Genomic DNA, 13,713 nt, shown 5'->3' on the forward strand with positions numbered 1-13,713 from the left:
GTAAAACAGGAGTACAGTTAACTGGAATACTGTAAAAAGAAGGATGCAGTTCAGAGTCTTAGGACTGTCTGAATTGACTGGCTTCCAAGCCTAAATGTGAGCAACTGTTAAGGGCTAGAAACAGTGAGTTAAAAAGCAAAGTCAGAGGTACTATAAGTGTGTTCCAGATAAAGTGAAGGGAAGAAGAGAGAACAAAATTGTCCTCTCCCCTCTGGGAAAAAGCACACCCAAGTTTATTTCAGTTTAAGCTGAGAAAGTGGGAAAAATTATTCCTATTCTTGGTGGGATTCTTTAGAATGTGCCTCTCACAGAGACGACATTGGAGTCAGACTTGGCAGTGTTTGGCCACCGTTTTTGAAGCCACTGCATTAACAAATGAAGGTGGCAGCAATAATATTTGCCCAAACCTTGGTTCCAACAGGGGTTAGACAGACTGAGCTTTCATTACATGAAAGGAGATGTCAGGAGCACCAAATGGGCTTAATTTCCCTTGGAATCCTAGACAAAGTGGATCTGTTTCTAAGCTGTGGACAGGAGGCTACTCTCTCCAGATGTTATATTTAGCTAAAGGAATCCAACATGGCTTCATGCAAATGTAGAATATGTCCCAACAGACATAACCACAAACCAGAGGGCCAGTGGGGAGCATCCCTTAAGGGGCTTCAGTAGCATAGAGGGGCCAATTGTGCAGTCACCCTGACATCCCCAAATTAGCTTACTTAGTTGTAAGCCAGATTTTCGGTCACTTCTTGCATTTAATGAGTCTTTGTTTTCTTCTTACTAGAGATTCTGCCCCCAGGGAGAAAAACACACTGCTCTATTTCCTTCCCAACTTCCAGCTGCTAGCCCAGACCACAGGTAGAAGAAACAACTCAGTGTTATGTTTAGCACCTCCATACCCTTGAAGGTTTGTGTACAAGAGAAGAGGTTAGGTTAATTCTGTAACTAAGGATTCAACATAAAAGAGTAAGAAAATCAAAGTATACCATATCTAGAGAGTCTTACCAGAATATGTAGATAGAAACCTTGGGTTCTATAGCCAGATGACTGGATGACTTGATTTAAATACTAGCTTCACCTCTTTTTTGCTTAATCTAAGCCTCAGTTTCTTCCTTCATAAAATAGGGAAAACCATACTTACCTTATAGAATTATTGTAAAGATTAAACAACATAACGCATATAAAGTGTTTAACACTGTACCTGGCCCATAAGGGTTCAAAAAATGTTGATTTTTATTATCACAACCTGTGCCAATGAATCGAGTTTTATAGATTAAAAGGAAGAAGAGTAAAAGTAGGAGGAGCAGGAGGAGGAAGAGGAAGAGGAAAGAAGAGGAAGAGAAAGAAGAAGAAGATAAAGACGACAATGGCAACCCATGATTTTGGCCAATGGCTAATAGATTCAAATTTGCATAAAGCTCAGGTGAATTTTCACAGGTATCCATAGCTGAACCAAAAATAAAGGTCTTCTTTTTGAAGCTTGTGTCTCCAAATAAAAGAGAGTTTTCCTTTTGCTGCTGGAACTGAATTTACAGGTAATAAAAGGTTTATCTGTTTTACACATTTGGATTTGTTTTGCATCTCTTGGTTGCAAGATAAGAGAATCTGAAACAATGCTTCATTCCTCAAGAAATCTAGTCATCAATTGCTTAAGCTAGCCCCCTCTCCATACTTATCCCCATTTTTGTTTGTCCTTATCTGAGAGACTGCAATTTACCTATCACAATTTAACAAAGGCCACCAACAACCCGATGGAAGCCCCTCAGTACAGGATACCCTCATCATAATGGAATTACAGTATATTAGATTTCATCTTATTATTATTTCAAGGGGAGAGATCTGGGGAGATTTCTCACTCTGCCATGCTTCTGACATCACTCCCCTCAGTATATTAGATTTCAAAGGCAGCATGGAGATCATATAGCCAAGCTTTTTTTTTTTTTTTTTTTTTTTAATCTTTAAGGAACTGAGGCACTAAAAGGAGAAGTAATCAAACAAGATATCCTTAGAGTTACTAGCAGAACTGAGCCCAAGAGAAATGGGCACTTGGAAAAGGTCTCTGCTCTGAGAGCACAAGCCCAGCCCTGGAAACTTCACAAAGCTGAGAGGGTGGCCAGGTACATTCTTTAGTTCTCTTATCTGATTACTGTATCTTAACCAATGGGATTCTAATTCTTCATGGGCAACACACTTAACCAGTGGGATTCTAATTCTTCCTGTGCAACATACTCTAATTACTCTCAACAAAGACTGAAAAATTGAGGTATAAAGAGAATGCTTCTTTGCCCATTACTAGAAAGCAGAGAGGCTCACGCTAGCCAAAAGAGAATTAATCTACACTTAAGGTCTGCCAAGCCAGCTTCTACCTTAGAGTTCTCTGCCTACATTGGACCCCGAGGGAGAGAGAAAAGAGATTATTCACTCTGTGGGATGGTAAACATTGGCTATTCAACAATCCTATGTGTATCTCTAATCGACTAGAATTTAATGGATAAAAATTTATAAAGATCAAGAGAAAACCCTCTGATATGCAACTATATACAACAATATGACTAAATCTCACAAACACAATGTTGAATGAGAAAAATCAGACACTAAAGCATACGCACTGCATGATTCTATTTATATAAAGTATGAAATCAAGCAAAACTAATCTCTGCTGTTAAAAGTCAGGACAATTGTTACCCATGGGGGTTGGGACTCCACCCAATACCCCAATGACTAGGAGGGAACATGGAAGGGCTTCTGGGTTACTAAAATATTCTGTTTCTTGATCTGGGAGCTGGTTACCAGGTGTGGTCAGTTTGTAAAAATGCATTTAGCTGTATGCCTATATTATACGTACTTTTCTTCAATGAAATGTAATATATAAACAGTCCTGTGAGTAATTAGGATTCTTTCTAATAACCTCAGCATAAAAATGCATGGTTTAAGGAGGTCAATCCTGAGACCATGGCTAGGAACATCATTCATGGGTGGATTTTTCTTCTGGAGGGCAAAAGCACAGTTTGTACACATGTCATGCAGTTAGGCCTTCAGCGAAATGTGAATGGCACTTGAGGAACCGGGAACACTCACAGCTTTGATAACTAGCTGCCTTCAGCATAAGTATCTCTGAGATCTGGAGGGGCTATAAGACTCTCAGCTTGGTTCTCCCCTAAACTTCTAAAGCTTAGTGAAAAGAGAGTTGAGAGATCAAGTGACGTATAGATAGCTGAACATCACTCACAAATTTTTTTCTCAGATGCATAGAGAAAATGGAGGAGGAGGCTATTAGTCAACCCCTTTCCTTCTTGAGATAGTCTAAGTAACTGTCAAGGTCAAGAGAAGAGCTGAAGTGGTATCTGATTACTACCAAGGTTCCACCTAAATAGGTTTTAATTTATTTTAATAGAAATTGTATATATTTAAGGTATACAACATGATTTTATATATACACACACAGTGAAATGATTTCTATAGTCAAGCTTGTGATCTCCTCACATAGCTAGCACCTAAAATATACTCTTTTATTTCCACTATTAAATACATATTATTAACCATAGTCATTAGTTTTGGTCACATACACACGTCACCAAGTATTATAGCTAGATAAGAGAGCTAAAGCAGATGCTGGAAACCATGAGGAGATGGTGAAAAGTATCCTCACCCCTAAATGAAATATGGCCCCAACCACAGCACAGCCAGGCCACTAAAAATAGCCAGCGAGCTCTGGAAGGAGTTATCTTTCTCTTCCTTCTTTTCATTGTCAGATGGTTATACCCTTAATAACCTGCCTCTAAGATACAGGAAAAGCCCATTCACAGATGCAATTATGGTGATGGAAGATTCTAAATCATTTATTTTTTCATGCTGGCATAAACAGAATAAACTGAGTTCTAATTCCAGATCTACTGAGATCGGGGAAACTTTTAATGTTAACAACTGGAAAACTGACCAAGAGCTATGGCTATTACTGACTACAGTTCTGTTTACTAAAGTCCTTTCTCTCCCAGCCTCGAATTTTAACACTGGATTTTGTCACCTGGAAACCAATTCCGTATATATGAAACCATTGAAATAGCCCTATATATCCTCTTTATACCTATAACTTGTAAGAAGATTATTTGCCTTCTGAAAGTCTTCTGAGGGTCTCAGAGCTTCAGGTTAGACATGATATGTCGTGTAAAATGGCTGGGGCTTTTGCCACCATTTACCAAAATTCAGGAATAAATGACTCTGTTGAGAGCTCAGGTTGAGAGAGCTTAGAAAAGAGGTTCCTGGGTTACCAGGAATCTAGTTTTACTATTGACATGTAAGGTGAATTTGGCATAAATTTCTTAAGATTATCACAATTAGTTTTGAGTTTTTCCTTGGTCAAATTTTTCAACTTACACCCAAGGAATTGTGACAGCTGAGTTTCAGAAAGCATTCAGGGATCCAAAGACAAAGATATGCCATGATAAGAATAACTAAATTCATGAGTTCTCCTTGGCCAAGATGAGAACTTGGAAAGAGAACTAAACCAAAAAAGTAAACATATATGAATTTGCTAAATGAACTTGAAAGAAAAAAATATGTAATGACAATGAAGGTCTCCAAATCTTTACAGCTTCACAAATCATTTATGGAAATTGACCAAACATAGCTGTTATTAATACATGCAGATTATGAACTATGTTGTCAGTCTTAGGGTTGTACCTTGCAAATGGTTACTTTCCCAGACATACTATTAATTCAGCTCAGAAAGGAAGAAAAGAATGCCAATTCAATATTTTTTTCTCCATGAGTACATGGTAGGGAAGGATCAATGGCAAGCCTTTTAAGTGTGCCAGTAAGATATTCTTTCTCTTATTTACAAAATTGTGTCATTGCTCCATCCAAGTATCTATATGACTAGAAATAGCTATGTACCTTTTTAAAGAGTCTTCCTGAGTCCTCGCTGACTTGAACAAATCGAGGAATGATATTATTCAGGTAGATGTCACTCAGGGTGGTATGGTCCCTGCTCTCCCGCTTCACCTGGTTTAAGAGGAGATTCCAGCAGTTGACTGGAGACAGAACATTCTGATCCTTCCTGCAGAGAAACAGCAAGGAAAAAAAAAAGTCATTGTTGGTAAGCAGCCAGGGCCAATATCCACAACTACAGTCAATGTCACAAAATCGCAGTGATCAACGCCAAACCAGAAATAAAGATATCTTTCTTGAAGCCTGCACCTCTAGTTTTTTCTTTTTCTAAAATCTCAGTGGAGAAAATAAGAGTAATGAGAAAGAGAGGGAGAGGAAAGGGAGACAAAAGAGGAGAAGGAAGAGGAGAAACAGGATTATCTGTTGAGCATCCACTATGTTCTCGGACTCGGAACTCGGTGAATCCTTTACACGTATTATCTCATCTAAGCAGCATCACTTCATTGTAAGAAAAGAACAACCATTATCCCCATTTTAATGATTAGAAAACTTGCCCACGGCTAGTAAGAAAGAGTCACAGAGATAGTAAGACAAGGACTAGAAGCACAGCTCTGCATTATCTGACTAGAAAAATGTCTAAAGTCAATTTTCTTAGCTGCTAAGTCATTTGGTTTGTATCTAGGGTTAAAGGCAAAAGCTGGAGATTTTCTCCAGATACAAAATCACCAGAGCACTACATATTAAATCCCACACATTTATCTTTTGTAAGATTCCATGAAGACAACTTTGAAGGCATCTGCCATGAAAAAGTCACTAAAAAGTCTCAGTCCCACAGAACACATCTAAGCAGGCTTTGGTTTCATTGATCGAGTTATTAGTTCATGTCCCATACAACCTAGAGCACAAACCATACCTGAACACATGCATTCCTAAAATGTCTCTAGCCTGAGTGGGGCAGTAAAGTGCCCAACCTAGATGCTCATTTCTAATGAAAATATTGTGATCCAAAAGAGTTACCAGTTATCTACTCAATTCACAGCACTAATTTAAGCAACAGAAAGTTCTGCATCTGCAAGCTGGATCTCTTTAATGAGGGAAACAGAAGTAGGGGTTGCTTGTGGTACTATGTATCAAGGACTTACTATGCACTTGGCACATGGCTAGGCCCTATACTCCTGTTGTTTAACTTGAACCCTACAGCGACCTGATGAAGTGGGTATTAATAACCACATTCAGCAGAAGAGGAAAGTTGGACTGAGAAAGGTTAAATATCTTGTTCAAGGTCACTTCGCTAAGAAGTAGCAATGGGGGAATTCAAAACCAAGCCTTGTAATTATAAAGAGAATGCTCTTAATCACTACAAAGAATCACAACCTGTTCATTCCCCTTGCCCCTCTTCCCCTCCCCCAATAAGACTCTTAATGCAAAGAAAGTGGCTTGAGAATGGCTTGGTTCTTGAGTCAGCACTGCCTCCATTCAGAGCGGGAGGCTGCCAGAAACTTGTGATTTGTAGAGCATGGAATTCAACTTACAAGGGCCTTTCCAATTCTGCAAATAATTAACAAAACAATCACAACACACTTTACTCCAACTTTAGAACACACCAGACCATTAAATCAAATATCTGTCTAACTGGCACCAAGAAGTTGCTTCAAACCAATGAATATTAGCGTCCAAATTAAAACTGTCCTATATCTGGCCCCCCATCCCCACCCTCGCCTCAGGCATCACATGTCTGTGGTCAAATCCCTAACATTTAGGAGCCAACCACTGCTGTAAACATTATGTCCACTTACTCTTCTAGGGAAATTAAAAGACTTCTATGGAAATACAAAATATAGACCAACTGAGAATCAGAGATACATGTAATTGATCTACTCCTTTCAAAATGTTTAGCAACTGAAAAAAATAAAGATGAATAGAAAATAATCCTAAATGCAAAATAGAGATTTGAGCTCACGCATTCAGTGACATTTGATATTCCCATTTCAAGAAAACTTTCAAATTGATTCCGAATCAGTTTCAGTTACAAAATTCTGAATAATCTAATTTACATTTTTATTGCGTAGCAAGATATCCATGGCAAGATAACCTTGTCCTCAAGAATCATGGAATATATCAGGCAATTATACTTACTTTTAAAAGGGCAGATCTTATAAGACCTTAACGTTACAACTGGTTTTCATCTGCTTCTGAAAGGTAAACATGAATTGGTGGTCTCTACTGATTCTTTTCCTATAGTGCTTTACACACATAAAAATGATACTATAATTCAATTTCACAAATGTATAGACATTTGTATCTTAAATGAACAAAGTACAGTATTAGGGGTTCTAGAGGTTTTAAAAGTGCTGAGGTCACAGTGCAGTGTGGGAGACAAAGAAAAACCTATAATACAACAGCATGTTAGAGGTACAAAGGCCCACCTAGCTCACACACATGTCCCCACAGACCACAAGTGGAGGCGGGACAGGCAAAACTAAGCTCACACCACAGAAAGGGATGCAGAGCCTAAACTCCAAGGGGATCCTTAGAAGAAAAGATAAGTAAGCAAAGATAAGTTAATGAAAAGGAGGAGTAGAAATGGAAATATTTTAAAATAAAATAGCTTATCTACTTAACAGCGATATATTTGTATTTATTAATAACTTCTAAGGTGTTACAAGTGCTTTTCCACATGTGTTTATCTCCATCCTCACAGCATGTAGTGGGACAGCATGTACTGGTTTCGGTGAGCAGGAGCTTTTAAAGTATGTTCTGAGAAACTCTGGAAATTACAGAGAATCACATTTCAATTTCAAATAACTAGAACACATCCATTCAAATGTGCGACCTCTATTTATTGTGCAAGGGACCCAGGACCCAGTTTCCCTGCAGTAGACACCATCACAATGTCTCGTAGGTCACCAGGTGAACTTCATTATACACAAGCTTTGGAAGAAAGAACCAATGTATGTGTGAAAAAAGGAGCAGAATTAAGATGTACAGGTTGCCAGTTATAAAAACAGTCACAGGGATGTAAAGTACAACATAAAGAATACAGTCAATGATACTGTAATAACTATGTATGGTATCAAATGGATACTAGACTTATCGGAGTGATCACTTCCTAAGTTATCTGAATGTCTAATCACTATGTTGTGCACCTGAAACTAATATATTGTATGCCGACCATAAATGAAAAAAAAAAAAAAAAAAGAATCAATGTATGTATATGAACTGCTGAAAAATGTGCTATGGGTTAGAATGAATGTTGCTCTGCACAGTTTTAGCTTTTAATTCCAGCCTGTGTGCCTCCTTGGGTAAAGCTGTTCAGGTGAGCACATGACTTGACACACAGTGGCCAAGTTTAATTACATGCCACAGAAGGCTCAGGGATCTACTATCTATGCTACATTCTTGGTAGATCATGGTTGGGTAGTGAGAATATACAATATCATTCCATCTCATCATCAACTGTTTTACTGTTTATTACACATTTTCGGGCTCATCCAATTAATATTTTTGAAGGGGAATGGGAATGAATGGCTGCTAGATAATGTCAATAAGTCAACTTTAAAAGAAAAATATCCTTTTTTTTCAAGTGTCTAAATCAATTTAAAACTATTTCAAGATTACAATAACTCATCTGTGTGAATCAGTAGTTTCTTGATATTGGGCAACCCAAACCAGAACCAGAAATAACTTTGCTACTGAAACTGACATAAAACTGCAACTCTGATTCATAATCCTAAATTCAATATTTTGGGTTCATAAACATAGTCTCACTGTTTTCACTGATTGACTATGTAATAAGTACTCTTTTTATTAATTTTCACATTAGAAGATTTCCACTAGTAAAATACTGCTTTGAACTGTTGTATATATGGGGATTTTATGCAAGATTTATTTTTAAAAAGGAGTCTATGGCTTTAAGAAAAATAGTATTAGACTCCACTGTGTTTCTTCTAAGGGTTCTCACTCTCTTGTACTATTACTGCCATTTTTCATATAATATTTTTGGTTCTTTAATGTTTGTATGCTTTCTCAGACATATTACTCCTTTCAACTGAGGTGTTTTAATTAATTCATTTATTTATTTTGGGAAAGTGGTGGGGCAGGAGAGGTGAAAGGCATGCGGTAAAAGGGGAACATAAATATACTGTAGAGACAATTTCCCCAGCCAACACGAACAAAGATGAAGCATACTTCAGACTGGAAAATAAGCGCGTCAACGAGACGTGATTTCATGGGGAGCATATTAAGGTTCTGCTACAGCGGTTTCCTGCTGTAGCAGCTTTTCAGCCTGTTTTATTTGGGGCCGCTGGAGCCAGGGGAACTTCGTTTGGTTAGAAGATTGAAATTTGCCTTTATATCTTTTCCATCTATCATTTGTTTGTACAGTTTCTTTACTTTCCCCACCCCTGGAGTCTTAGGTTGTGTAATACTTGGGCATTTAAAGAAAAAGGTCTGCGTCCCTTAGGGATGTGCCGAACAGCTGCAAACCTCCTCAAACATTAATCCCTAAAAAGCAGACAAAATATCCAGAAGTGTTTTTCTTACTTAAAAATTTTTTCAGAGGAAGATCAAAAAACCTCATACTGTACTTGAGAGGGAATGATTCTAGAGTCCAAAAAAAGAAGGCCCAGAAAGTCCCAACCGGCTATGCATCCACAGAAGACGTTATCATTATAAATGCACCGAAGAAATAAACCTACACAGCTCAAGCATTAGCTTCACATACATTAGCCCACTTTTTCTCTCCAACTTAAGACTATTTATGGATGTTCAACAAACTTAGCAATAGATGCTTAAAGGGATTCCTCTAAAATATCTAGGGTGAAGACCTCCAGAGAGATCCAAGTTGCCTTTATATTACACTTCCTTTTCTTCCATATCCCCTCTGTCTGGTTTCAGCTGTCTCACCTGTAAAGTGGACACATGCCCTGTCGGTGTACATCTAGCTCCCTAAAGATATTCAAAGCATGACTGTTAAATCCTGGAAGCTCTCCTGGCCTAAGGTGTCATTTAATTAATAACTGCTATGTTCATAGCCCGCAGATGGGACGCGTGACACAAGCTTGGCATTACCGAGTGGCCTGGGCTTCTACACTGCACTGCTGAGGAATGTGTCCTTTCAGACCAACAGTCTCTGACTTGCCTGCCACACGGGGCTGTAGCGTGGCTCAAATGAGATGCTGGATGCAAAAGAATTACATCAACAGTAAAGCGCTATACAAATGTGAAGAAATATTATTATTTTTATTTCCAAACAAACTAGGATTCAGCTTTCATCAACTTCCAGCAAGCTCCTCACCAGGCCCTGGTCCAAGGCCAAGAGCACAGCATGCTGAAAATGCACAGCCCTCAGCAAATAATGGTCGGGATAAGACAGCAGCAACAGGCAATTAACCAGGCAGCTGTAGTCTCCGGAAAGGGGAAGACGTGAGGGAGTTACCAACGGGAGAGCAGAATTTAATCTTCCACTGTCCTTCCCCTGAGGGGCAAGGTGGAACGTGCAGTCCTGCATTCCACACGGGGAGCTGTGTGCTGAGGTAGACAGGAAGGCAGAGGGAGCCCAGATAGCTAGACCCGAGGTACTTCGGCAACTTCTGTCGCGCCTTTTCTCAGAATTCCTATCCAATCTGCCAGTCTGTATATAGACATGACAAATATCAATACATCTAAGAAGACTATCATTTTCTCACTTTTCAAAACAGACATATATGTGATGATATACAACACCCAAAATAAGCTAACGACACCAATCAATATGTGTTATCGAGCATCCAATTATAAGGAGGATTTAAAAAGGTACATGCATAATAAAAGGGATCATTTAGTGATGGTTGGACAGGGAACTAGTGACAGGTGAAGGCTGGGTTTTTAAACTTAAATTCCCACTTGGCGCCTTGATTAAAATAAAATGAACTAAGGCAGCCAAAGAGATTATTTTATTCAGATGAGTGTTATTAGCCTTTCTGGCTTATTTTCTCTATTATGCATTTCGCTGATGCTGACAGAAGCAGACGGGCTGGATGAAGAGGCAAAGCTGCAGCGGATTTATGGTTTGACAGTGCCATGCATAAAATCAGACCCTTGCTGACCCAGATAAGCCAGAGGATGGATTGGATTTGCTGGGGAAGGTGTTAAAAGGGGGAAAAAATTACCAAGGTGGAAACTGACTTGAAAAAGATTCTGCCTGTAATGGAGGCTGCTGGTTGTGTGACCCAGTAGTACAGTGGCAGCCTGGAGGCATCTTTCAAAGACAGTCGGGCGGGTGGGCAGGGAGGGGGTAAACACACTTTTCTGGGCTTATCACAGCTCAGGCTGCTTCTCTGCCAGCAATGAGATCAGAGTCTGAGGAGCATTCTGAGACAGAAAGAGAAAAAGGCTGAAGGCAAAAATGTGTATTCTGTGTATGAAGAAATGAACTTTCAAGTTTTTAGGGACAAGTTAATACCACAAATTGTCTTCAGTAGTCTGGAGAGATGATTAGAAAGGATTCAAGCAGTGGTGTACCCACCTTACTCAAAATAGTCTAAGTTGTCCTCTATAATCAGGTTTGGGGAAAGAGTTGTATGGAAATGGAATTCTTGTGGCTCTGGGTTAGTTCCAAGGAGCCCAGCCCTACCCTTGAGATAATGGTATATCCAAGAGCTGGGAGCTTAGGAATCTGCTTTGAAGTTGAGAACTGGAGCAGCACCATGTCTGATATTTTAATAATTATTTCCTGAATGATTGTAGGACCAAGGTTCCTCTGGGTTAGGTCAGAGAATGGGAGTGGTTCCCAGATCTGAGCCACTGGAGACCCTGACTAAAATGTCTCCATCAGTTTACGTCAGTTGAGAGACTCTGTCTTCTCTTCAACCACCTCTATCTCACCCCATGTCCACGGCGGGCAGAGGAAGCTGGAGGTTCTTCGACTCACTCAAGATAGCTCTGAAGACCCTATGAGACCAGACGTAGTGGGGTAGTGTCTACCCAAAGTATGAATTTCTGCCATCTATATTTCTTCCCTGGATTTCTGACATCTTATTGTCCAGGCTTCTTCTCTGAATCTCTGATCTCTTAAGTCTTCTTATTTCTCATTCATTCAACAAATATTGATTGAGCACCTACTATATGTCTGGCACTGTTCTGGGCTCTAGAGATAAAGGGAACAACATTCTTATTTCAGATCTGCTTCTCCCATCTTTGCAGATCTCCTGAATCCAAGACATGGCTTTCCTGCTCCTAGATTATTCATCAGCCACAACCCGTATCTTATCGTGGTCTTGATGCATGTGTGTACACTGGTTTGAATGACCCATTGCGAAACCCCGATTTTGCTGACTGAGAAGAGTCATCTGCCCACCAGTCAGTCCTCTCTACAGCGTCTACGACACTAGGACCTTCCCTCCGTTTACACCCATGTCTTGCCACTAGCATTCTCAGAACTAAAGGAGGTATAAACAAAGAGGCTACTAAACCTTCCTGTGTTTTCTGGGTACAACCTACATGCTAGAAACACACTATGCACTCCACCTCAGTATGATCCATAAAACCAGGGGCCTAGAAATTCACTTATTAAATTTCCCCCCTGAAAGCCTCCCAAAATTGGCTATGATCATATCAAAAGGTCTGAGATAATTCACTTAATTAAAATCAAACATCATAGCAAGAGCAAAAGACATAACAAAGATGTGATTGATGACTGTGGGGGAAAAAAGTATTATTTCTTTCTCAATTTAAAAAAGATTTATAACCATCTACATTAAAGTTGGATCCACATATTCTATAGAATAACCTATGAACAACTCTAAAATTCTATCTTTGGTTTCTTCTTCTCTAGTTAATTAAGATGTCATTGGAAACCCCATAAGTAATTATAGCACATGACAAACAGAGAAAAAAAAATACACACAGATGTGTTAGCAGATTTTTTAAATGAACGAAATCTTGGGAGATGACTGAGGCAGACAGTCTGGCTCACCCCTGGTAGTTCATACTAGAGAAATAAATACCTGCCTGTGCCAAACTGGAATGACGTCACTCAGAAATCCATACACTTATTTTCAAAGCAATAACCACTACCTTGGGAGCAGGCATCTCCCTGGCACCAGCCACAAGCTAAGGAGCTTGACCTAAAGCCAGCAACTCTTCCTGCTTGGCAAATGGTCTGTAAGCACGCCAAGTATCAACAAGCAACTTCAGAAGAAAGAGTATCCCTAAGACTCAGACTTCCCACTCCTGAATATCTGTTAATAGGACAATGAATTTCCTTACATGGCTCATGATAACAATGAGGAAAGAGGAATAAAGTAATATGACTTGATTCTGTAAAACTATAGAGCTAAATGGAACAAAGTCTAAATAGTCATCAGATCAGCTGCATGCCTCATTATCAATTCTCATGTGCCATTTTGATATTTATCTTGACTTACTGGAAGAAAGTCTCTTGAGGACAGGGTATATTTTGGAATATTCAATGAATATGTATCACCAAGAATGGGTGGGTATTTAATCGGCATCAACTAATGACAGATGTCACAGCTACAGAAATCCTGTAAGTGTTGAGCACAGTAAAAGAACTCATCTAATGAGTAGTTAATATCTTCAGTCTCCATCAATCCTGCCTAATCAAGTGCTGCGATATGTATCTGGGTGGCTGCTGAGTGACTGAATTTGTATGCCCATTGACTTGTGTGTTCTAAATTAGAGAATGTTATTAGCCATGTTGATGCTTTGCTGGCAAAATGTTAAAGGGTTGGGTGGAGTGAGAGATGCCCTGGTCGATTTCCAGGTTAGCAGGTTTTGAGCTCTACAGGTCTGTAAGAAATCCAGATGAACAATGATACCCCGCCC

At 39.3% G+C, this 13,713-nt stretch overlaps 1 protein-coding gene across 5 annotated transcripts in view; it reads right to left on the reverse strand.

Annotated features, from left to right (window-relative positions):
- The window catches only part of SRGAP2 (SLIT-ROBO Rho GTPase activating protein 2), a 230,723-nt gene that overhangs the window by 110,957 nt on the left and 106,053 nt on the right, over positions 1 to 13,713 (reverse strand). For all 5 annotated transcript variants that reach the window (XM_023538273.1, XM_011372959.2, XM_011372958.2 and 2 more), the window contains exon 4: positions 4,894 to 5,056. In XM_023538273.1, coding sequence (XP_023394041.1) covers positions 4,894 to 5,056 — 163 coding nt within the window. The remainder of the gene's footprint in view (positions 1 to 4,893; positions 5,057 to 13,713) is intronic.

The sequence above is a fragment of the Pteropus vampyrus genome, unplaced genomic scaffold (genome assembly GCF_000151845.1).
Source record: "Pteropus vampyrus isolate Shadow unplaced genomic scaffold, Pvam_2.0 Scaffold217, whole genome shotgun sequence".
Taxonomy (NCBI): domain Eukaryota; kingdom Metazoa; phylum Chordata; class Mammalia; order Chiroptera; family Pteropodidae; genus Pteropus; species Pteropus vampyrus.